The sequence below is a fragment of the Mastigoproctus giganteus genome, chromosome 12, assembly GCF_048544385.1.
Source record: "Mastigoproctus giganteus isolate SK-2022 chromosome 12, ASM4854438v1, whole genome shotgun sequence".
Classification (NCBI taxonomy): domain Eukaryota; kingdom Metazoa; phylum Arthropoda; class Arachnida; order Uropygi; family Thelyphonidae; genus Mastigoproctus; species Mastigoproctus giganteus.
In genome coordinates, this window is record NC_143586.1 from 100,720,683 (window position 1) to 100,743,993 (window position 23,311).

Sequence of the window (23,311 nt, forward strand, 5' to 3'; positions counted from 1 at the left end):
CAGACTAGCTTATATCTGCCATAGGCTTCTGTGCCACCTGATAATTTATAAGCATCTCATGCATTTTTCTTTTTTGCCCCGAGTTGCATTAATTCATCTGATATCCATCTAGGCCTAAACCTTGAACATATTTCTTAGTTGGTATAAAAAGCCTAGTACCCTCCAAGATTATACCCCTGAAGGCTTCCCATTTAGAATTCACCTTTGGTAACATCATCAGTCGATCACTGTAACATTATCACTGTATAGAATTTAAATTTCTCTGAGACCACTGTAGTCACCTTTACAAAAGCAAAAACCCTTCCCCTTATCCCTGATGGTAGTTACATCTTTAAGTAAATCCCTGGGCGCCTCCGTAGCCAGGTGGGAAGCAGCAGCAGTGCGTAGCACACGCTTCTTGATTAAACCGGGGTTCGAGCCCATCACCATGAAATATGGAGGATGGGGAAAGGTCAGGGAATGACCACCACATATTCCCGGAGCAATATGGCCTTAGTTGCTAATGCTCCTAAAAACCAAATAACAAACAAACAAGTAAATCCCACATATTCATAATTATTTTGAGGAATGTATTCCCCAACGAATATTAAGGTATTTACTGTTTATAAAATACTACAGATTAATTCAAATAAGCAAAAAAAAAAAAAAAAAAAAAAATCAAAAAGGTGACAGGAAAAATCAGCTATGTATGGTGTCATCTGAGGATTCTTTAAAAATACCAGAATTACATTTGAAAATATTCTTAAATGTGCCTTTAATTAAATATCCTCAATACATAAAAATAATTGATTAGTAAATTATCTTTTCTATTACACAACATTAGGTGTATAGTAGCATGTCTTGGTGATCCCAGTACATTTATGATGGACCATTTGTTAGCTCTGAAGCCAGTTCGCTTCCTTGAAGGAGAATTAATCCATGATTTGCTGACGATTTTTGTATCAGAAAAGCTGTCATCTTACCTTCAGTTTTATGAAGCAAATAGAGACTTTGTTCATTCGCTTGGTATGTTTTCAACTCTTTCTAAAAAGGATTGAACTTGTAAGTTAAACAGACTAGTTTATACCAAATGTTATTAAAAATTAAGTTTTTTTTTTTTTTTAAAGATTTTCTCTACAGCTTCGCAGAGTGAAGCTGTAGGGAAACATTCCTTCACCACAACAGTTACCATATGGTGTTACCATAATTGTCATTTGCGTATTCCTGAAAAGTTCAAATCTAAACAGAAATGAGTAGTAGGTGCATGCATATGCAGTTTTGTGCATTTCAGGACCTGCAGCTTATTAAATTGTTTTTTAATTAATTTTTCATTTTTGAAAATTGAACAAATTTCCATACAATATATAAAGTGTGGACATATGGAAAATGCATATACACTGATCAGCCAAAACATTACGACCAGTGAGTCGCTAAGCAAATCGAAGCAACTGCAGGTGAACTACGGTGCGTGCCCAGGTAAGGACATGGTATAAAAAACACCTGATACTGAGCTCCACTAATCAGTGTTATTCTTGTTCTTCAGATGGGAAAGGTAGCGGACTTATGCGAGTTTTGACAAAGGCCAAATTGTAATGGCCAGATGACTGAGTCAGAGCATATCCGAAACAACACGGTTGTGGGGTGCTCATGGTCAGCCGTAGTTAGTACCTACTGAAAGTGGTCCGAGGAGGGGGAAACCCACGAACAGCTGGCGAGGTGTTGGACGACCACGGCTCATCGATGCTCGAGGTGAGCGAAGGCTCTCCTGGATGGTACATGGTAATAGAAGGGCGACTGCGACGCAACTCTCTGGTAATTGGAATGCTGGTGATGGGAGTAATGTGTCAAAACACATAGTATATCGAACCCCCTGAAAATGGGGCTGCGTAGCCACAGGCCATTCCGAATGCCCATGCTAACCACAGTTCGTTGGCAACAGCCCCAAAATGGGCATGCGCACGTTGAAACTGGGCCTTATGTGATTGGAAGAAGGTCATCTGGTCCGACGAATCATGTTTCTTGTTGCACCATGTGGACAGCTGGGTACGTGTGCGTCATTTACCTGGGGAAGTGATGCTGCCTGGATGCACTGTGGGAGGAAAACAAGTCGGTGGTGGCGGTGTCATGCTTTGGGCGATGTTTTGCTGGAATACCCTGGGTCCAGTCATCCATGTGCCGGGCACTCTGACGTCTACCACCTACCTAAACATCATTGCTGACCAGGTACACCCTTTCGTGGCAGTGGTCTTCCCCTCTGGCAGTGCCATCTTTCAGCAGGATAATGCACCATGCCACACCGCCTGGATTGTTCGAGACTAGTTCGTGGAACATGAGGAAGACTTCCAGGTATTGCCCTGGACTCCAAATTCCCCAGACATCAATCCCATCGAGCATCTGTGGTTTGTGTTGGAACAGCAACTCCGATCTGCGGTGTCTCAACCACGGACCTTACAGGAGTTAAAAGATCTGCTGGTTATGTGTTGGTACCAGATATAACAAGACACATTTAGAAATCTTGTAGTGTCCATGTCTCACCAGGTATGAGCTGTTTTGACTGCAAGTGGAGGACCAATATCATGTTAGTTAGGTGGTCATAGTGTTTTGGCTCATCGGTGTATTTTAATGTTACTAATCCATGTTTTTTTTAACATTTGTTTATCACTAAGAAATTTGGTTCCCAAATTTCTTAGTGCTTTTGAACATCTGAATTTAAAAAAAGCAGTTGCAAATATGTGGAAGCAGTAGCATATTGGGAAATCTGTGGGAGAGTTATGAAAATCTGATTTAACTTACAGGAGTCCAATTTAATAACTAAGAAAATTAATGTACAAATTAATTAATAAAAACATTTTTATTATTCAGGGTTATCCATTTATTGTGCAACTCACTGGGTAAGAGTACCTAGGTAACTATGGCAAGAGAGCACATGATGTCATTGGATATGGAGTCATAAAAGGTATTAGAACCTATAGATTTGGCACCATGGGTTGAAGGCTGAGAAGACAAAAGATACTTATTGATATCAGACTTGAATTTCTGTAGATTGAAATTTTGGGAAAGAATTTGAAGGAAGGTTCTTCCAGAAAACAGAAGTAGGAGGGATAAATGAGAAAGAGGAAAAGTTGGTTCTGTGAGTTTGGAGTTGGATAGTGAATGGATGGCAGACGTTGCAGCATGCATTTGAGCCAGTTTGAAAGGGCATGAGGAATTACAGATGCCAATTCAAAAGAACAGTATCCATGGAAGTATCTATAGAAAAGGCATACTACCAATACTGAACATCTCTGTGACAGAGTGTGGAGAGACTGTGTAAGAGATAAAGCAGGAATTTACCTGACTGCTTCTTTTTAGTGGAGTCTAGAAACTTAATGAGAGGTGTTGGGACACTGTCCCAGATGTGGTTGCAGTACTCCATTAGGGCTGATTTGAGATATGTATAGAGTGAGTAGTTGTTTATAACAGTTGATCACGGTCTTTTAGATATGGACCAGTAAAATTTCTAAAAAAAAAGTTTTGGGACCAGCATAGTTCTCAAATACATTTGTGTCAGGACCATGTTTTTTCTTTATTGGACAGGATTTCATTATGTGCAGGGCAAGTTCTGTAATAGACATATTTCACTGAATTTTGTCTGGTGCACAAACTTTGCTTTATGGAAAGCTCATTTACATTGACTCTCTCCATGCTATATTAGCATTAGGATTAGTAGAGGCATATGATGCAAGAAAGCAAGCTTATTCAACATCAGCCAAAAAAAAAAAAAAAAAAAAAAAATACACCACTCCCATTTCACCCCTCCATTCGTTCGAAATACCTGTCCAGTTGAGCCTTAAATTTGTTTAGGCTATCAACTTCAACAACAAATGATGGAAGTCGGTTCCACCAACCAAGCATCCGCTGGCCAAAGGCAAATTTCCGCACATCTATCCGACATCCGTCCTTCCTCAATTTGAATTTATGCCCTCTGAGGTGATTATTCTGAGCAAGAGGAAGAATCCCATTGGCATTGAGCATGCTCAAACCATTCAAAGCCTTATACACCTCTATCAGATCACCTCGCCGGTGCCTAGTCTCCAGACTCTGTAATTTGCAAAACTTAAGCCTTTCTTCGTAAGAGCAACCCTTTGTTCCATTCACTAATCTTGTTGCCCTTCTCTGTACCCGTTCCAGCAGCTCTACATCCTTCTTGAAATGAGGCTTCCAGACCTGTATACAGTACTCAAGATGTGGCCTAACCATTGCCTTATACAAGGGAATAATCACCTCCTTATCCCTGCTAGAAAAATTCCTGTATATCATTGACAAGACACCATGAGCTACTCTTGCAGCTCGTCTGCACTGCTCAGAGAACTTCATATCTGCCTGCACAATTACCCCCAGGTCCTTTTCATTCTCCACCACTGTCAGTGTACTACCACAGAGTTGATACGTTGCTCTGGGGTTACTGTTTCCCATATGTAGTACTTTACATTTGTCAATGTTAAACTTCATTTGCCACCTCTCAGCCCATCTGTTCAACCTTTCCAGATCCTGTTGCAGCAGCATAGCGTCAGTAGTGTCCTTAACAGCCCTGCCAACCTTGTATCATCTGCAAACTTGGACATTAAACTTGATATACCATCATCAATATCATTCATAAACACCGAAAACAACAACGGACGCAACACTGAACCCTGAGGAACTCCACTAATAACATTAGTCCACGTTGAGCAGTGTCCATTGATTACCACTCTCTGTCTTCTGCCACTCAACCATCCCCTTATCCATAGCAGCAATTTGCCTCCAATGCCACACTGCTCCAATTTGTGCAGCAGTCTTCCATGTGCAACAGTATCAAAAGCCTTTCTAAGATCCAAATATATAATATCAAAGTTATTCCCTGCATCCAGTTCTTTGTGACTACATCATAGTATCCAATCAAATTGGTCAGGCAAGACCTGCCCTTAACAAAACCATGCTGCATCTGAGCTATAGCTGAAGTCTTGTCTAGATGATCCAGCAGTGCTTCTTTAACCAGTGCCTCCATTAATTTTCCTGGAACAGAAGTTAAGCTCACAGGTCTATAATTACTTGTGTCAGCCTTTGATCCTCCTTTGTGAATTGGGGTTACATTTGCACATCTCCAGTCTATGGGTACCTCCCCTGAGTCCAAAGAAGCTCTCATAATTATGGCTAGGGGTTTGCTTACTTCCTTTGCTGCCTCCTTTAATATAACTGGATAGATCCCATCCACCCCAGGTGCCTTTTTTATGTTTATCCTCAACAATCTCTCCTCCACTTTCCTCTCAGTTATTACAAAATCATCTAGTTCACTGCCAATGTCTACTTTACCTACGTCATTCTCCTTCCTGAATAACTCCTCATGCGTGAATGTAGATGCAAAATACTCGTTTAGATTGTTAGCCACCTGAGCAGGATCCTCAACTGTTGAACCATCAATATCCAGTGGACCAATCTGATTCATCCCTTTCCTTCTTGAGTTTAAATAGGTAAAGAACTCTTTTCTGTTTTTCTTTGCATCCTTTGCCAAAGATTTTTCGTAGCTGCCTTTGCCTGCCTAATCTCCTTTGTGACTTGGTTACAGACCAACTTATATCTATCATAGGCTTCCATGTCGCCCATTAATTTGTATGTATTCCATGCATTTTTCTTCTCTGCCACATGTCTCAGTTCGTCTGACAACCGTTTAGGCCTAAACCTTGAACAATATTTCTTAGTTAGTATGTAAAGCCTGGTAGCTTCCAAGATTAGTTCCTTGAATGCTTCCCATTTTGAGTTTGCTGTTGGTAACATCATCAGTTGGTCCCACTGTATAGAATTTAAATACTGTCTCAGACCATCATAGTCGCCTTTACGAAAACAAAAACTCTTCCCTTTACCTCTGATGGTAGTTACCTCCTTGAGTAAATCCCACTTCAACACACTGTGATCACTGCCACCTAGTGGTTCATTTATCTGCAGATTCAGCTGCAGACTGGTGAAAACTTCATCATTGACTGGAATTTGGGTATCTGGTTAGAAGAATAATGCTGAGAGCAAAAAAGAAAGCAGTGATTTTGGTGTAGAGGAAGCAATACTTGTGATGTGCTTCTGCCATGAGACACTAGAAATTTCAGTAATCCCTGATAGAGATAGCTGATTTTGTCAAGAAATAAGAGTATCATCAAAGATGAGTATAGGAGCAGTAGACTTTTTTGTGAGAAATAATACAGGAATGAGTTTTAGAAAGATTGAAGTTAAGTTTTCTTTGCATTATTGACAAATTACATGGATATTGGCATTTAAGGAATTGGGCCAAGTTTTCAAACTGAAAAGTTATTGTAGAAAGTTGTCATCAACAAAACTATGGATAGGATTTCCAGTCAGTGGAAGAAGGTCATTAATACATACAAGAGGGAAAAAAAGAGGAAAAAAGAACCGAACCTTTTGGGAACACCAGCATTAGTGGAGAAGTTGGAATACTGAGCACTTACTACAATCACCCACAGTGAGCTGTCAGAAAGAAAACAGAATGCCTAATTGCAAAAAAACATTTGGCAGTCCATATAATGGGAGATTACTTAGAAGACCTTTATGCCAAACATAATCAAAATCCTTAGAAAGGCCGAGTGGCAGCTTTGGTTTCACCATTCTTCTGTTGAATTTTTTCAAGATGGCCATAAGCAAATATATTCCCAGTGGCTTGATAGAGATGGAATCCATATTGGTAATCATTGATTAGATGGAAGGTTTCAAGATAGTTTGAGTTGGCAATTGATAAGTTTCAGCATTATTTTGGAACAAGTGAAAGTAAGTTCAATGGGGCAATGATTGAATGGGAGGGAATTGTCACTCTGTTTAGGAATTGGCTGGATACGAGTAAATTTTTAATCAGAAGAAAAAACACCTTGGAATTATAAAGTGTAAGAGGTGAAGAAGAGAAGAGCATAGGTTTTGGAACAAGCTTAGACATACTGTTAAGACCTGGAGCTTCTGTTTAGGAATTGGTTGGATATGAGTAAATTTTCAGGCAGAAGGAAAACAAGTGGAAGGATCCCATCAGAATTCAGCGTGCTCAACCCATTCAAGGCCTTGTATACCGCAATCAGATCACCGCGCAGGTGCCTAGTCTCCAGCCACTGCAATTTGCAGAACTTAAGCCTCTCTTGGTAAGAGGATCCCTTCATTCCCCTCACCAATCTTGTTGCCCTTCTCTGTACACGCTCAAGTAAATCTACATCCTTCCTAAAATGAGGCCTCCAGACCTGTACGCAGTACTCAAGGCGTGGCCTGACCATTGCCTTATACAGAGGGATAATCACCTACTTTTCCCTGCTAGCAAAATTCCTGTATATCATTGACAAAACCCCATGACCTGCCCTGGCAGCCTGTCTGCATTGCTCAGAAGACTTCTTATCTGACTGCACAATTACTCCCAGGTAGCACCTTAAGTGTAGCACCTTTAGTGTAGTACCACACAGTTGGTACGTTTCTCTGGGGTTACTTCTACCCATATGCAGTACTTTGCATTTGTCAAGGTTAAACTTCAGTTGCCACTTCTTAGCCCATCTGCCCAAATTATCTAGATCCTGTTGCAGTAGCACACTGCCATTACTGTCATTAACAACCCTGCCAACCTTTGTATCATCTGCAAACTTCGACATTAAGCCTGATATACCTTCATCAATATCATTGATAAATATACAAAACAACAGTGGACCTAACACTGAACCCTGTGGGACTCCACTAATAACATTAGTCCAAGAAGAGCAGCATCCATTGATTACCACCCTCTGTCTTCTCGCACTTAACCATCCTTTTATCCATTGTCAATAGTCTTCCATGTGCAACAGTGTCAAAAGCTTTCCTGAAATCCAAATATATGATATCAAAATTATTTTTTGCATCCAGTTCCTTTGTAACCACATCATAATATCCTATCAAATTTGTCAGACAAGACTTTCCCTTAACAAACCCATGCTGTGTCTGAATTATTGCTGCAGTCTTGTCTAGATGATCCTGCAATGCATCTTTAACCAGCGACTCCATTATTTTACCCGGAACAGAAGTTAAACTAACTGGTCTGTAATTACTCGTGTCACCCTTCAATCCCCCTTTGTGAATTGGGGATACATTTGCACATCTCCAGTCCGTGGGAACCTCCCCTGAGTCCAAGGATGCTCTCATAATTATGGCTAAGGGTTTGCTTAGTTGCTTTGCCGCCTGCTTTAATATAACTGGATAGATCCCATCCACCCCAGGTGCTTTTCTTATGTTTAACTTCAACAATTACTCTTCCACTTTGCTCTCAGTTATTACAAAATCATTAAGCACCCTGCTACAATTTGATAACCTTCTGCCATTTTCAAAACTTAATAATTCCTCACGTGTGAATGTAGATGCAAAATACTCATTCAGTTTGTTTGCTATCTAAGCAGGATCATCAACAGTCGAACCATCGATGTCAAGTGGACCAATCAGATTCATCCCCTTCCTTTTAGAGTTTATATAAGTAAAGAAATCCTTGCTGTTTTTCTTAGTATCTTTTGCCAAGGATTTCTCGTAATCTGCCTTCGCCTGCCTAACCTCCTTTGTCACCTGATTACAGATTAACTTATATCTGCCATAGGCTTCTGAGTCGCTTCATAATTTATATGCATCCCATGCATTTTTCTTCTCTGTTACGAGTCTCATTAGTTCATTTGACAACCATTTAGGCCTAAACCTTAAACAATATTTCTTAATGGGTATGAAACTTTTAGTAGCTTCCACTATTAATTCCTTGAATGCTTCCCACTTAGAATTTACTGTTGGTAACATTGTCAGTTGATCCCACTGTACAGAATTTAAAAACAGTCGGAGACCAGTGTACTCACCTTTACGGAAGCAAAAACCCTTTCCTTTACCCCTGATGGTAATTAAATCTTTAAGTAAATCCCACGTCAGTACACTGTGATCACTGCCACCTAGTGGTTCTTTTATCTGCAAATTCCTAATACATGAGTGATCACTGCTGATAACCAGATCAAGAGTATTACTTTCTCTGGTTGCCTCTCAAACATGCTGCTGCAGAAAACAATCATCCAATAAATCCAGGCTCTTCCGTAGCCAGGTGGGCAGGAGCAGCAGTGCGTAGCACACGCTTCTGGGATTAGACCGGGGTTCGAGCCCGTCACCACCAAATACGGAGGATGTGGAAAGGTCAGGGAATGACCACCGCATATCCCGGAGCAATATGGCCTTAGTTGCTAATGCTCTTAAAAAAAAAAAAAAAACCAATCCAATAAATCCACAAAATTCTGACTAGTGTGTGAGTGCCCAACCCACAAGTTCCAGTCAATATCTGGGAAGTTAAAATCCCCCATTATAAGACATTCCGATTTACTAGCCCACTCTATTTCTCTGTACAATTGTTCATTGTACTCATTCGAGTCATTAGGCCTATAACACACTCCTACTCTTATTTTTGCTTTCGCAGTGCTTATGTCACACCAAACTGACTCAACAGTGCACTGTTCATCTATATCAACTGGATGCACTTCTTTTGATTTTATGTTTTTCTTTATTAACAGCATAACACCTCCTCCCTTCCTATCCTGTCTATCCTTTCTGTACACATTGTACTCCCCAAATTCCAGTTCGGCATTCCTTATATCTGTGTGACACCACGTCTTTGATATCCCAACAATATCTGCCTTTGATGTCTTGACCAACACTTCAAATTCATCAAATTTATTTACTATACTTCTAGCATTGGTATACATGCAAGTATATATGCACCTATTCTTATTTTTAGTTACTCTAACACATCCCATATACCCACCTGTTTCACGATGACTGCTATCCGTTCCTGAAACCCCCAACACCCCTTGCTCCAGGTCGCTACTTATTCTAATAGAAGTTGTGCAAGAATCACCTTCACCTCTGCCTACGGCTACTGTTAAACTATTAGTCCTTGTATCCCCCCAAGCTATCAGTTTTCCGACCCACCTAACACTGCCTCGATAGCATCAGCAAATATTCTTGCCCCCCTTTCGATTTAAGTGTATCCCATCCCTGTAGAAGCAGTCTCTCCTGTTAACAAGTACAGTCCAGGCTATAAAAAATTCTATTTCTTGAGCCTTGCACAATCTTTCCAGGGCCGAATTGATCGACAAGGCTCTCATCATATACTCCCTCATATCCTGTCTGGGTAGAATTGCAGACACTTTCAAATTCAACCCTAACTCACGGCTTTTTTTCATCAGTGACCTGTACTTGTTAAGTAATTCTGCCGGTCTCCTACTCTTAATATCATTAGTGCCAACGTGATAACTATATCACCTTTTGTGCCCCTAAAAGATGATATCTGCTCTACAACGTCATCAACCTTTGCCCCTGGCAGACATACCCTGGTCCTGTTCCACCTATCCTTTTTACACAATATATTTCCCGTCTCCCTGACAATAGAGTCACCAACAACTACTAGTGCATGTGGGACCAGTGCATTCTGCCTTGGGGGTTGCCGCTGTGTTGCGTGATGACCAAGTGCAAGCTCTAGCGTTGATGTGGGCAGCTGAGAGCCTGATGGGCCCCTCAGTTTAGATCTTTCGAGGGCATCCACCCTGTCCTTCAAACTCTCATATAGGCCCATAACAATGCTGAGTTGTCGCCTGATTTCCTTACACTCCTTACATCGCGCGCACACAAAGACATCTCCCATGGCAATATCATGTTCCGTTCCAGATAGTTCGGCAAACATTTCGCATGTTGCACATTTTTTTAGGCTGTGATATGTTGGAGAATTGCCCCCCCCTCAGTTCTCCCCCGAGTCACAGCACTCCTGCCACTTTGTGCCCGTTGCTTTGCTGCTCTAGTTTGGGCATGATATTTTAAATTAATAAGATCAATAAATTAAATTAAATGTCAATACTACGCTAACTAATAGAAACAGTGAAGCGTATTACTGTTTCTATAATTATACGTTAGAGCTACCTAACTACCTGAATTAAAAATTTGAATTCCCTATCACTATATACAAAAACAATGCCAAACAACATGAGGCTGCCATGAGAGAGAAGCTGCAGTGGAGAAGAGACCATCACCAAGTTGTGATTTGAGGTGCTAGAGAACCACTGACATTGAATGTCAGTGAATTGAATTGAAGGGTTTTTGGTGAGTGAGAAAAAAGATCAAGGATGTTGGGCGTAGTGTTAGGATTGCCTGCTATTCTATTAAGTAAATGAGCAAGTTGTGTGAGGTCATTAATAGTTGCAGAAGCTTCGGTATTTCAACCAGCTGGGTCCATGTGACTAGAAAACTGAAGCTAGCTGGAGTTGTGAACATAAAAATTGCCAAGGAAAACTATCTCAATATTATGAAAGTTTGACTATAAAAAGTCAAATTTTAAAGAAAGGAAGTCAGAGTTCCAAGTGATTAGCAGAGTTGAGAGAACAATAGAGGCAACAGCTGAATTTGACAGAATGGGATAGAGAGATTTAAGCCAGAGATCAAAAAGAGGAGATTCCAAATTAGGAATACCCTAGCAAATATATGCCTACAGTACCACCTTTGAAGCAAAAGGAATCAGAGCCAAATAATCAGGGCAGCTGTTGAGGCAACCAATAATTGGGGTTTTTATTTAAAAAAAAAAAAAAAGTAAGAATCCCAATTAACAAAAATGTAAGTGAAGTGAGGCTTGGAAGATTATAGGTTTAGATGGACAGCATTGAAATTATAACTAAGAGTGCGTATATTTATGAAATGAATGAGGAATTTCTGTTAGTATGATTATTTGTGATGCATTGTGTAGATATGGGCAAAATAGAAGTGGGGTAAATGTTTTATGAAATTTTTGGATATGGCCACACTAGAAGAATATACCCTGTTCCTTGACCTAATGCAACCTTGACAGTACATCCTCCATACACACTACTTGAACACCCTCCTACTCACTTAGAGTAGAGGCAGCAAGGTTATACAAAGGGTACTAGGAAAGTTTTGCAATATGATGCAACAATGAATGACAGGAAGCTGCTTGTTGCTGCATGTTGAGACATGTTCATACGTGCATAGTAGCCGCCGCACCAAGTCAATGGGCTCAGTTATTCATTAGTAGTGAGAGTGTAAAGTGCTTGCGATGGCATCGTGGTCACGAAATGAGATAAGGACAGTTTTGCGGTATAATTTTGTGCGTGGTTTAACCATAGACCAGTGCTTAGAAGAAATGACTCTTGTACTAGATGACGATTGTCCACATCGTACAATGATATTCAGGTGGTATAGAGAATTCCAAAGGGGAAATTTCACTCTGGAGGATTCTGAGAGGCCGGGAAGGCCATGAACGTCAGTTACGGAGGAAAACGTTACTGCTCTGAGGAAAATGCTTGAGGAAAACAGGCGAGTGACCTACCAACAGATAGAGGATACTTTGGGCCTAAATGCACCAGCAATTCGTTCGATTCTGCAAGATCATTTGCACGTGAAGAAACTTTGTTCTCTCTGGGTGCTGCATCAACTGACTGAAGAGCAGATGACACGACATGTGACTTGGTGCCGGGAGATGTTAAAGTTTGATAAGGGACAATCTCGGTATGTGAACAACATCGTGACAGGTGACGAGACTTGGCTGTACTATTACGATCTGCCAACCAAGGCTCAAAACAAAGTTTGGGTCTTTGATGATGACGACACACCCGTAATTGTCAGAAAATCCCGATCTGTAAAGAAGAAAATGATAGCTGTATTTTTCAAATCGAGTGGAATGTGTCGTTTTGGACACGCAGAAGACAGTCACAGCTAAGTGGTATACTGAACAATGCCTGCCTAAAGTCATTGGATCTATGAAGAACCTGCGGCCAAAGTGAAGAATGGACACCTGGTACCTCCATCACGATAATGCTCCAGCTCACCGCGCCAAAGCCTGCACCGAATATTTGACGACGACAGGACTGAAACTTCTCGAGCACCCTCCCTAGAGTCCAGACCTTGCTCCCTGCGACTTTGCACTGTTCCCGCATGTGAAAATGAAGCTAAAAGGGAGGCGGTTTTCCAGTGATGAGGACCTTCTACGGGCTTGGGACAACGAGTGTGCTTTACTCCCTAGTGAAACTTGGCAGAACTGGTTTAAAGATTGGTTTCGGAGGATGGAGAGGTGTATTGAATATAGAGGAAATTACTTTGAAAAAATTAAATAAACAAAGCTGTATTGCAAAACTTTCCTAGTACCCTTTGTATGCTAGCTGATCTGGATGCCTCCTAGAGAGTTACCAGTAATGCAGTCTATTGGACTACCTAGTGGCTAGCCTTTAGAAAACATTTTAAAACTGTACTTACTCACAAAATGTGAAGAATATTGGATTTCATCATGATGCCCATCTTAATCTCAAAATATATCATTTATACTGCATGATGGAATAGAGGGTAGTTGCCAGAGTTTTGCTCTTGAGACTAAACATGAGTTTTGCCATTTCAAGCTTCTAATGAGCAAAGTGCAGTATCACTGGATGATATTACCTGGTGACACAGACGGTGTTGTATTCTTTTATGCAATATTGGATGCCACACCAACCACTGCTTATGTTGGTTCATGCTTTTCACACCTGGGCAGTCACCTCCAGTATACTAGGTGCAGTATTTCAGGCCTTGCACATGAGGGTAGATGCTAAATCCAGAGTTGCTCTGTCTTCCCATTGTGAGGGAGCACACAGATGATTTTGTTGTTGAATGACTGGACTTTACCAAAATTCAGTCCACTTGACTCACAAGTGGGACTTGAATATCAATTCCATCACTGTTTTAGACTCTTGTAGTAAGCCCTAGCCTGTAATATCTGGAAGAATGTCTGTGATAAGCCTCAGACAATTCCATTGTGAAAATTTCATTTTGGAAGTTTCATTGTGAAATTAGTTGTATATTACAGTCCTGAGAAGAAGAATATATGCTTTTCCTGAGAAGAATGTGCTTATTTTGTCACCTCCAGATTTTTATGTGGGGTGCACCCAAGAATAAGTCTTGTGCAAACAATCTATCTATTCTAGATGTACTGAACAATAAAGCAAGACCTGCATTTACACCATTGAACTTATTTGTGAAGTTGCATGTATGTGAATGCATTTATATGAGCAAGGCGAATGTGATAGTTATTTCCAACATATTATGCAACAGTTTATTAAATTCTCTATTCATTTTAAATAAAATCTTGTTGAAAACTGGTAACAGTTTAATTTTAGGGTGCTTACTCCTGGAAAAATCAGAGGTATAAAAATTGTTAAAGCATTGAAGAAAATCTTAATTATGCATCTGTTTGTCAGTTATCACCATTATAATTGTCATAGAAAGTTTTCTCATGCTCATAAATTTTTCAGATATTAGAAAATTGTAAGTATTGGTCACTGCTTGTGAGTACAGGCATTGCACTCCCATTATTTGTTTTTCTAAAAATGGTTGTACTTTTGTGAGACCTATTCCTTGATTTTACTGATTCACATTTTTCTTACAGAATATAAATTGTGATTTGAAGAAATATTTTCATTAGCCCCGGCACTTTGTCATCACAGTATATAAAATGATCATAAAGGTCATCATTATCCTATTCTGCTGTTGAAATGCAATTTTTTTTTAAAATAACAAATTGATACTATATTTGAGCAATTTTTCCGAAGCTGTGATGGTCCAAAAATATTTTCCTTTTGCCACGACTCAGTGGAAGCTTTTAGGAGATTTAACAGGCAGATTTCGAGAGAGAGAGAGAGAGAGAGAGAGAGAGAGAGAGTGCGCATGTGCACTTGTGAATGAAACAGAGTAGCTTCAGATTTATGTAGATTGATATTACAAAGGCTAACAACCTGGTATCTACATCAAGCAAATAATACTGGAGGTAGTGTGAAAAAATTCTTTAGAAGATAAGGAATTTTTGCAGTCAAACAATGCAGAAGTTGATTGAGAACCATTCTCTGAAGTATAATTGTTAGAACTTCCACTTAAGGGTGCCTCTGTAGCTAGGTGGGTAGGAGCAATAGTGCGTAGCACACGCTTCTTGATTAGACCGGGGTTCGAGCCCGTGACCACCAAATGCAGAAAGGTCAGGGAATGACAACCGCATACCCCGGAACAATATGGCCTTAGTTGCTAATGCTCCTAAAAACCAAATAACAAACAAACAAGCTTCCATTTGCTATCAGCACCGGCCCAGAAACTTCAGAAAAGGAAAAGAATTAAGGTTCTTTCTCATGATTGTTAGTTTTCCAGTTCAAAACATTTGAATAATATAAAGACTGACAAGGAACATAAATTTGAGAACTTTTCAATTAAAAATGGTAGACTGGATTCCTTCTTTGTCTAAGTTCTTAAAAACAAAATTTTAACTTTGTTTCATGGTAATGCATAAGTTGAAATAAACTCTATAAATAAAAAGATTCTGCTTAAAGAAGAATCTTTTGTAGCTTTATGTCAGGTTTGTGATGCTGTTACGGTTTCAAACCATCAATTATATACATAATTGATGGTTTAAATGAGCACATAGTTAATATGTGGAGAAGAAGTGATACCGCATAAACAGTAGAAAGGAAGTGCAGAGCTAATGAAATTTTTTTAATAAGCACAGGAAAAAATGACTTAAGAAACCAAAGCAATCATTGCAAAAATAAAGAAACTGGAATTAGATAATTTCTTCTAATTTTAAATGATTGGAGTGGAAAACCTGGAAAGGTTAATGCAATTTGGAAATGTTAATGAATTAGCAGTAATGGCAGGTAACCTGTCAGGTTATCCTTGAAAATAAGATTCCTGCATTAGCCAATGATTAAAAATTTGAAATTTTTTCTAACTTCTTAAATATAGTCACATTTTTTATAACAGTAGTTTCTAAAGTAGTAATCTTACAAAGTGATGCATCATCCCAAGCAGAGATCAATAAGAGAATTGCAGATGGCAGAAAGGCTATCGGCATGTTGAATTCCGTTCTATAGAGCAAAAATATTCTAAATAAAACAAACTCTTTAAACGATTGTACAAAGTCTTCTATTGTATGGAGCAGAAACCTGGACATTGACTAGGCGAGAGGAAAACAAATTGATCTCCACAGAAATGGATTTTTGGAGACGCTCAGCAAAGAACTTCTAGAAGAGACAGAAAAATGGAGTGAAGACATAAGAAAGAAAATAGAAGTGAAAAAGAATATTATTTACATTACGAAAGAAAAGCGTTTAACGTGGTATGGACATGTAAAACAGATGCAAGAAACCAGATATCCAAAGGCTATCCTGGAATGGATACCTCCTAGGAGAAGAGGAAGACCTAGGAGGACATGGATGGATGGAGTACGGGATTGTACAAAGTCTTCTATTGTATGGAGCAGAAACCTGGATGTTGAATAGGTGAGGGGAAAACCAATTGATCTCCACAGAAATGGATTTTTGGAGATGCTCAGCAAGAAGTTCTAGAAGAGACAGAAAACGGAATGAAGACATAAGAGAGAAAATGAAGTGAAAATAATATTATTGACACTATGAAAGAAAAGCGTTAAATATAGTATGAACATGTAAAACGGATGCAAGAAACCAGATGTCTAAAGGCTAACTTGGAATGGATACCTCCTGGAAGAAGAAGAAGAGGAAGACCTAGGAGGACATGGATGGATGGAGTACGGGAGTGTACAACAGCATGAAATTTAACTGACCAAGACATCTTGAATCGCACTTTATGGTGGGAAAAAATCCCTACCAAAAAATAACCTGTTGTAAATGGAAACACTACTCTTGAAGAAGAAGAAAGTTTCTAAAGTGATTTTTTTTTTTTTTTTTTTTTTTATTTTTTTTTTATGGTTTTCATACAGAAGTTTCATCTGAGAACCTGTCAGGTTCTTCAGATGCAACTTCTACACCACTTGTAGTGTGATAAACTATTATGATAGTGTCATCTATGTTGAATGCTGGCTATAATTTTGACAGGCATTTGACACCGCCCTCCAAGAAAGATAAGTGATATATAAGTTTGGACATATGGGATCACTGGATTCTTGGATAACAGGATGACTTTGCAACAGGAGGCAAAGAACTAATTAATGACTACTCTTCAGAATGAATGAATTATGGTTAGGAGTGGGAGCCCCTCAGATCAGTGCTTGCACCATTTCTGTTGCTGATTTTCTTAAATTACATTGACAAAGGGATACAGGTAGCATAGTGTTAATTAGCAGATAATGTGAAGACTGGGAGAGTGGTTAATGACAATGTCAAACAATTTTTATTTGGTTGACTTAAGTAGGCTTCAGGAATTGTCATATAAGTGGCACCTATGTTATTATGCTGCAAAATGCTGGTTTTTACACTGGTAAATAACAGTCCCAAAATAACTTTTGCACTTAGAGTTGAATTAAAAATGGTAGAGGAAAGAGATTTGGGGGTTTTGATACAGTCAGAAATTAAGTTCTCTGTGCAGTGCAGATAAGGGTAAGGAGGGCCCCATAAGATCCAGTCAATTATCTATCAAATAATTGCTCAGAGTGGGTGGGTGGGGAATCCAGGTATGGATCCCCCCATAAATAGCAGCTATAAAATAAAGGCATCAAATGTCGTGAAAGGGTCAGAGATGGGTAACACTCCATGGTGAGATAAGCAAGGGGCACATGTGAAAATAGGCTGAAAATGTAGTCTAGAGTACTTCATAACTAGATGCCTTAGTGGTGGGAGGAGGGGAGCTGATAGAGGTTTATAACGCTTTAATAGGGGAGAGTAAAATTTTGAAGTGAAACTTCTTTAGGCACGCCCCAGGCAGTTTTCACATGGGAGTTACTTGCGTCCATGGATTGACAAAAATGCGACATGGAATGATTCATTGCCCCCACCATTGTACCACTTCGTACCAGGAACAAGCGGCACAGTGCCATATGTGGCAGTGATGCATGATGCAATCAGTACCCCGTATAGCATGGCCACATCGTAACTCCCACGCGTGTCATGTTTACATTTTAAATTGCTATATCTCAGCTTCTAGCAGTCCAATTTTAAAAATTTAAAAACCAAAATATTTCTTTCACCATTCTCTACCGTATTTCATAAAAAGTTTTGACGAAAACAATTTATAATTCAACATGCTGAAGACTAATAGTGAGCATTGTAAGGCATACAGAGCACATATACATGCAATGCGACCACCTCTATTGAGTACAAAGGAGAGATCTAAGCTATTTTGACAGCTCAAGAAATTAGTGTGCAATGGAGTTGAACAAAGAAGCCAGAGAAGGTAAGTCAAATGTCAGCCTGTAACTTCTTTAGGTGTGTCCCAGGCAGTTTTCACATGGGAGTAACCTGTGTCCATGGATTGACAAAAATCACCACGAAAATGCAACATGAAATGATTCATCACCCCGCCATTGTACCATTCCGTACTAGGCATGAGCGACATGGTACCATACATAGTAGCGACAGATGATGCAATCAGTACCCCTACAGTGCAATTCGCATGTGTGTCGCATTTTTGTTTTAAATCGTTATCTCAGCTTCTAGCAGTCCGAATTTAAAAATCAAAATATTTCTTTCATCATTCTCTACTGTTATTTCATAAAAAATTTCATAGGAAAAAATTTTATAATTGAACATGCTGAAGACTAATAGTGAGCGTTGTAAGGCATGCAATTCAACCAATCAACTACCTCCATTGAGGACCAAGGAGAGATCTAAGCTTCAATAGCAGACGAAATTAGTGTGTGATGGAGTTCAACAAAGAAGCCAGAGAAGGGAGCAGGAGCAAATGGAGATCGAACAGTCGAGCAGATCATCCTCGCCTTTTTAGATATAATTATTCGACATTGAAATAATAAATGTTTCAAAAAATTCTAAAGAAGTTTCATTTAACTTCTGCTATGCATGCTCAGTGCACACACAATATTTTTGTGTGTTTATTTTATGAATTTATGAATTTATTTAAGCTATCAACTTCCGCAATGACAGATGGAAGTTTGTTCCAGCAATCAACCACCCGCTGGCTAAAGGCAAATTTCCACACATCTATTCTGCAATTGTCTTTTCCTCAATTTGAATTTATGCCCCCTCAGGTATGTAATCTCAGCAAGAGAAAGAATTCCATCAGCATTGAGCTTATTCAAACCTTTCAAGGCCTTATACACCTCAACCAGATCACTTCGCAGGTGCCTAATCTCCAGACGCTGCAATATTTGCAGAACTTATGCCTTTCTTGGTAAGAGCAACCCTGAGCAAGAATTGAGCAAGAAATGGCAAGAGCCATAAATTCAAGCTAAATGGGAAGAATTAAAGATCAGATTTTAGAAAATTTGCTTTATTGATTGTTAATCATTGGAATAAGTTGCCTTCCTAAGTTAGTTTTGGTTGATGGTTTTGGGAATTTTAAAGACCTGCTGGATTTTTGCATTTGCTTTGTAGCAAAAGCTCTGGCTTTATTACACTTTATGATTAATATTAATAAAAATATCTTTGCAACTGAATTACTGCCTGTAAATCAGTTTATAGGAAAAAAAAGCAACTAAATTCATGTGTATTTTGTTTCTTTTCTATTAAAAGTTTTCTTTTATAGGATTATCACATGAACAAAACATGCATAAAATGAGACTTTTGACTTTTATGCAAATGGCCGAGAATAAAAAGGAGTTACCTTTTGAAGCCCTTCAGAATGAATTACTGTTGAAGCCGGATGAAGTGGAAGGTTTCATAATTGATGGTGAGTAGTAGTTAAAAAATAATGATAAAAAAGAAAAGAAATAAATTTGACTTCTGATGTTGTTAGTTTTCAGTGGTGTTAGTAAAAGACTGAGAAATTAGGGAGAATCTTAATTTCCTAGCCTTTCTATAGAGAAAGTTATGTAATAGTTAAGGTTGGGGGTGGGCATAGCTGCCACCTATTTAATTTATGATGAATCCATCTTTTTTGACTCGGGTTGACTCTTCCGCCTGTCATATTAGGGTGGTTTTTTTTTTTTTTATTTTTGTCTTTTCACAGAAATACCATTTTGTGCAGTCTTTTTCTTTTCCAAAAAATAGTAAAACTCTGTTAAAGTAATTTTTTAAAAATTCATTACAGATTATAGCCATGATAAACAACAGAATAGTTTGCCATAATTATTCAGATAGCTGTAGAGACGAGAAGCAAACTTTATTCTGCAGGTGTTCATTTCCAGTGCAATGAATACTTATGGCCTAGCGATGATACCATCTCTCAATATATAAAATGATGAAGATTAATAAGACCTTCAAGTTTAATAAAAACTAATATAATTAAAGATTTATTTTCAAAGAAAATAAATCTTTAATCATATTGTGGATTTATTATGTTTTCTTTGAAAATAAATTATATGTTTTCATCTGCTAACTCACTTTGCCAGTGGTCAAGAAGCAGAAGCCAAAACACAGCCCTCCCTTGTCAATAAATTAGTAGGCTGTCTTATTTCTCTATTTCAAAAGACCAGTGAGAGACGGTACATTGTGAATGTTAAAACAAGTCGATGTGGTAAAACTTTTAATGTAAGCTTTTTATGTATACAGTAAAAACATATGCATGTTACTGCAGGTTTACATATACTGTAGAGACGATTTTCATACTGATAGAATCCAATGAAGTGTTACAACTTCAAATATTTAACACCCATATCAGAAACTGTATGAGACTATGAATAAATTTGGTAAATTGTGGATTTAGTTTATGGTTAGGTGACATGAATTCCTAAGAGCAAAGTGGATTTCCTTATGGTAGTTGAAAGTCTGTTAGTTCCATACCCCTTTTAATCTAGCAAGTTGCCAACTGAGTTTTTGGAAGCTTAAGTTAAATATTATTATTTAACTTAAATATAATTTGTATTTGGAGAACCAATTTTGTCATCTGGTAGTGCTATTCAATGACAGTTTTTTGATCCAAAGTGTGTGTGTGTGTGTGTGTGTGTGTGTGTGTGTGTGTGTGTGTGTGTGTGTGTGTGTGTGTGTGTGTGTGTGTGTGAGAGAGAGAGAGAGAGAGAGAGAGAGAGAGAGAGAGTGAGTGTGTGTGTGTGTGTGTGTTTCTGCTTTATTGATTCTGGCTCTTGATATTGATATTGATATTGATATTGGCTCTTCTCAATATCATTGAAGGTAAAGAAATACATATTTCAGTTCTGTTACCTAATTTCAGTGTGAGAGCCTATCAGGTATATTATGAAAGAACTTCTTTACAGTGGTCTTTGGTTGGGGAACTGACAGTGCACAAGAAAGCACGAAATGTGAAAACTTATATAAAGTCATTCTTGGCATTTTAATAATTCCTCATAGTAATGCTGTCAAAGAATGGTGCAGTTATGGAAATCCTCTTGACAGCCAAGTCTGTACAAGCAATGCCATTTTATAAATAAAACTTTGATTCAGTGTTTCTGAAGAGGTGAAAAGTCTGCTACAGTACCTTTCTTGAAGCAATCATAATCAATTGATTTTTAAGAGACAATCCAAACAGAAATGCACAGACAGAAAAATCTTTGGTAAGCTAATATATGGCTTCACTATATAATAATTTGCTTATGTCTCTCTCTCTCTCTGTCCAGAATGCTTTTTGAACATGAATAACTCAAAAACTAAAACTTTTGACCTGATTCCTTTTGCAATAGGTTTTATTTGGCAGTAAAATTAAGAGGGGGAGGGGAATATCCAAAAAATTTTCCAGCTGATTTTCAAATCTAAAAAATTGATTTAATTTCTGGTGAAACTAACCTGACATTTACTTTGAAGAGAAGACAAGTTCTTAGCTTTTGTCATCATAGTAATCAAATCACAGGGTCAGACTTTCAACAAAGTTAGCATTTTTGGTCCTGGACAGCTTTTTGTAGCAGTTTCCAGTCCAGTTAATTTTTGTGCAATAATTTAAATTTTTTTAAAGGACCATATAGTTATACACGTAAAAAATTATTGCATTTTTACAAGTCTATCCCATTGACACCTTAGCTAGCAGTGAAGGTAGATGAAGGAAGGGTTTTTGTAATTACTTCAATATTAATCTTTACTTGTGAAACAGTTTTGGCAAAATATTTGCTTCAGGTATTCTAGTTTTAATATAAAATTCTGTTTTGTTGGTGAAATTTAATTTCGAGTGCACTGTAAACTTCAAAAAAACTCTGGCTTTTTACAAGAAACTCATTTTTTGTTTTGAGAACTCTTGCTTTAGAAATGGGCACCAAAATATGAGATTTTGAGCCTAAAAAATTACTTTTATAGGCCCTAAAAAACAACTTATTGTTCTACACAAAAAAAAAAAATTATTTATTACATTAATATTAATAGAACACAGTGTTGCACAAAACATTTCATGAAACATAGCATACATATGTAGTCAAGTAGTATAAACGAACTGTTTTTGCTTGTTTTGCCCAAAAAACCCGTTTTCCTCTTGCCTATGAATATCCAGGTTTTTAAAAGTCAGAACTGAAAGTCAGTGCCACTTAAGAATGTCCATAGCAGTCATATGCAATCTAGCGTGAATGGGTTAAATTTTGGTGTTTAAATATTTAAAAAATATATATATATATATATTTTTGCTGGAGTATGTGAAAAATTTATATTTTTATTTTAACAAAGTCCATTATTCTAAACGGATTATAATTAGAGAATTGTAAGTTTTCTGCAATATTAGTCCCTTAACCTAATTTTATCATAAAGGTGCCCAGTATGGAATCATTCACTCTTTTATTGAAATTATACATAGATACACAGGTAAATATTTAGCCCATAATAGTTACTTTCCTTTTTTTTTTTTTTTTTTTTTTTTTCAGTTTTAAGAACAAAAATGGTACGTGCTAAAATAGATCAAATGCAGAAGAGAGTTTTAGTTAGTTCTACTATGCACCGCACTTTTGGGAAGCCACAGTGGCAGTATCTGCGCGAAATTCTTACCAGGTGGCGTAATAATTTGTCTTATGTGGATAGCAGTATGCAGACTGTGATACATGCTCAGTTTGAACAGATGACACCCCTTCAAGCTTAGTTAATGTCAGTCACAAATTAGTAAACTGTAAGTCCATTCTTTCAGTATAAATAAATGCAAGTTGCAATTATTTTTTTTGTATGTGTCCACCAAAATCATTTTTAAAAAAGCTAGTGACTCCCCATCCATTTACAACATAGCTAAAAAGAATTATTAGAAGCCAACTTTTTTATGGGGTACTGCAGAATTCTAAGATTTTCCATTGTTTCATTTCCATTACATATATTAAGTTGAAAATACAAAATATCTTTACTTTTATGAGGACAATTCTTTTAATATACCAGCTGCTGGTATTATTTGTCTACACTGGACTGTTTATAAATTACAGAAATGCATTTCAGCCAATATAGTTTCTCATAAAAGCAAAGCATATTAGCATAATTGAGTGGAAAAATAATAGAGT

The 23,311-nt window shown here is 38.0% G+C and overlaps 1 protein-coding gene across 1 annotated transcript in view; it reads left to right on the forward strand.

Annotated features, from left to right (window-relative positions):
• Positions 1–22,978, forward strand: part of eIF3m (eukaryotic translation initiation factor 3 subunit m) — a 123,486-nt gene extending 100,508 nt beyond the window's left edge. Inside the window, exons 7-9 of the mRNA XM_090386747.1 lie at positions 824–1,005; positions 19,489–19,632; positions 22,697–22,978. Coding sequence (XP_090242873.1) covers positions 824–1,005; positions 19,489–19,632; positions 22,697–22,908 — 538 coding nt within the window. The 3' untranslated portion in view covers positions 22,909–22,978. The remainder of the gene's footprint in view (positions 1–823; positions 1,006–19,488; positions 19,633–22,696) is intronic.
• Positions 22,979–23,311: the final 333 nt, after the last annotated feature.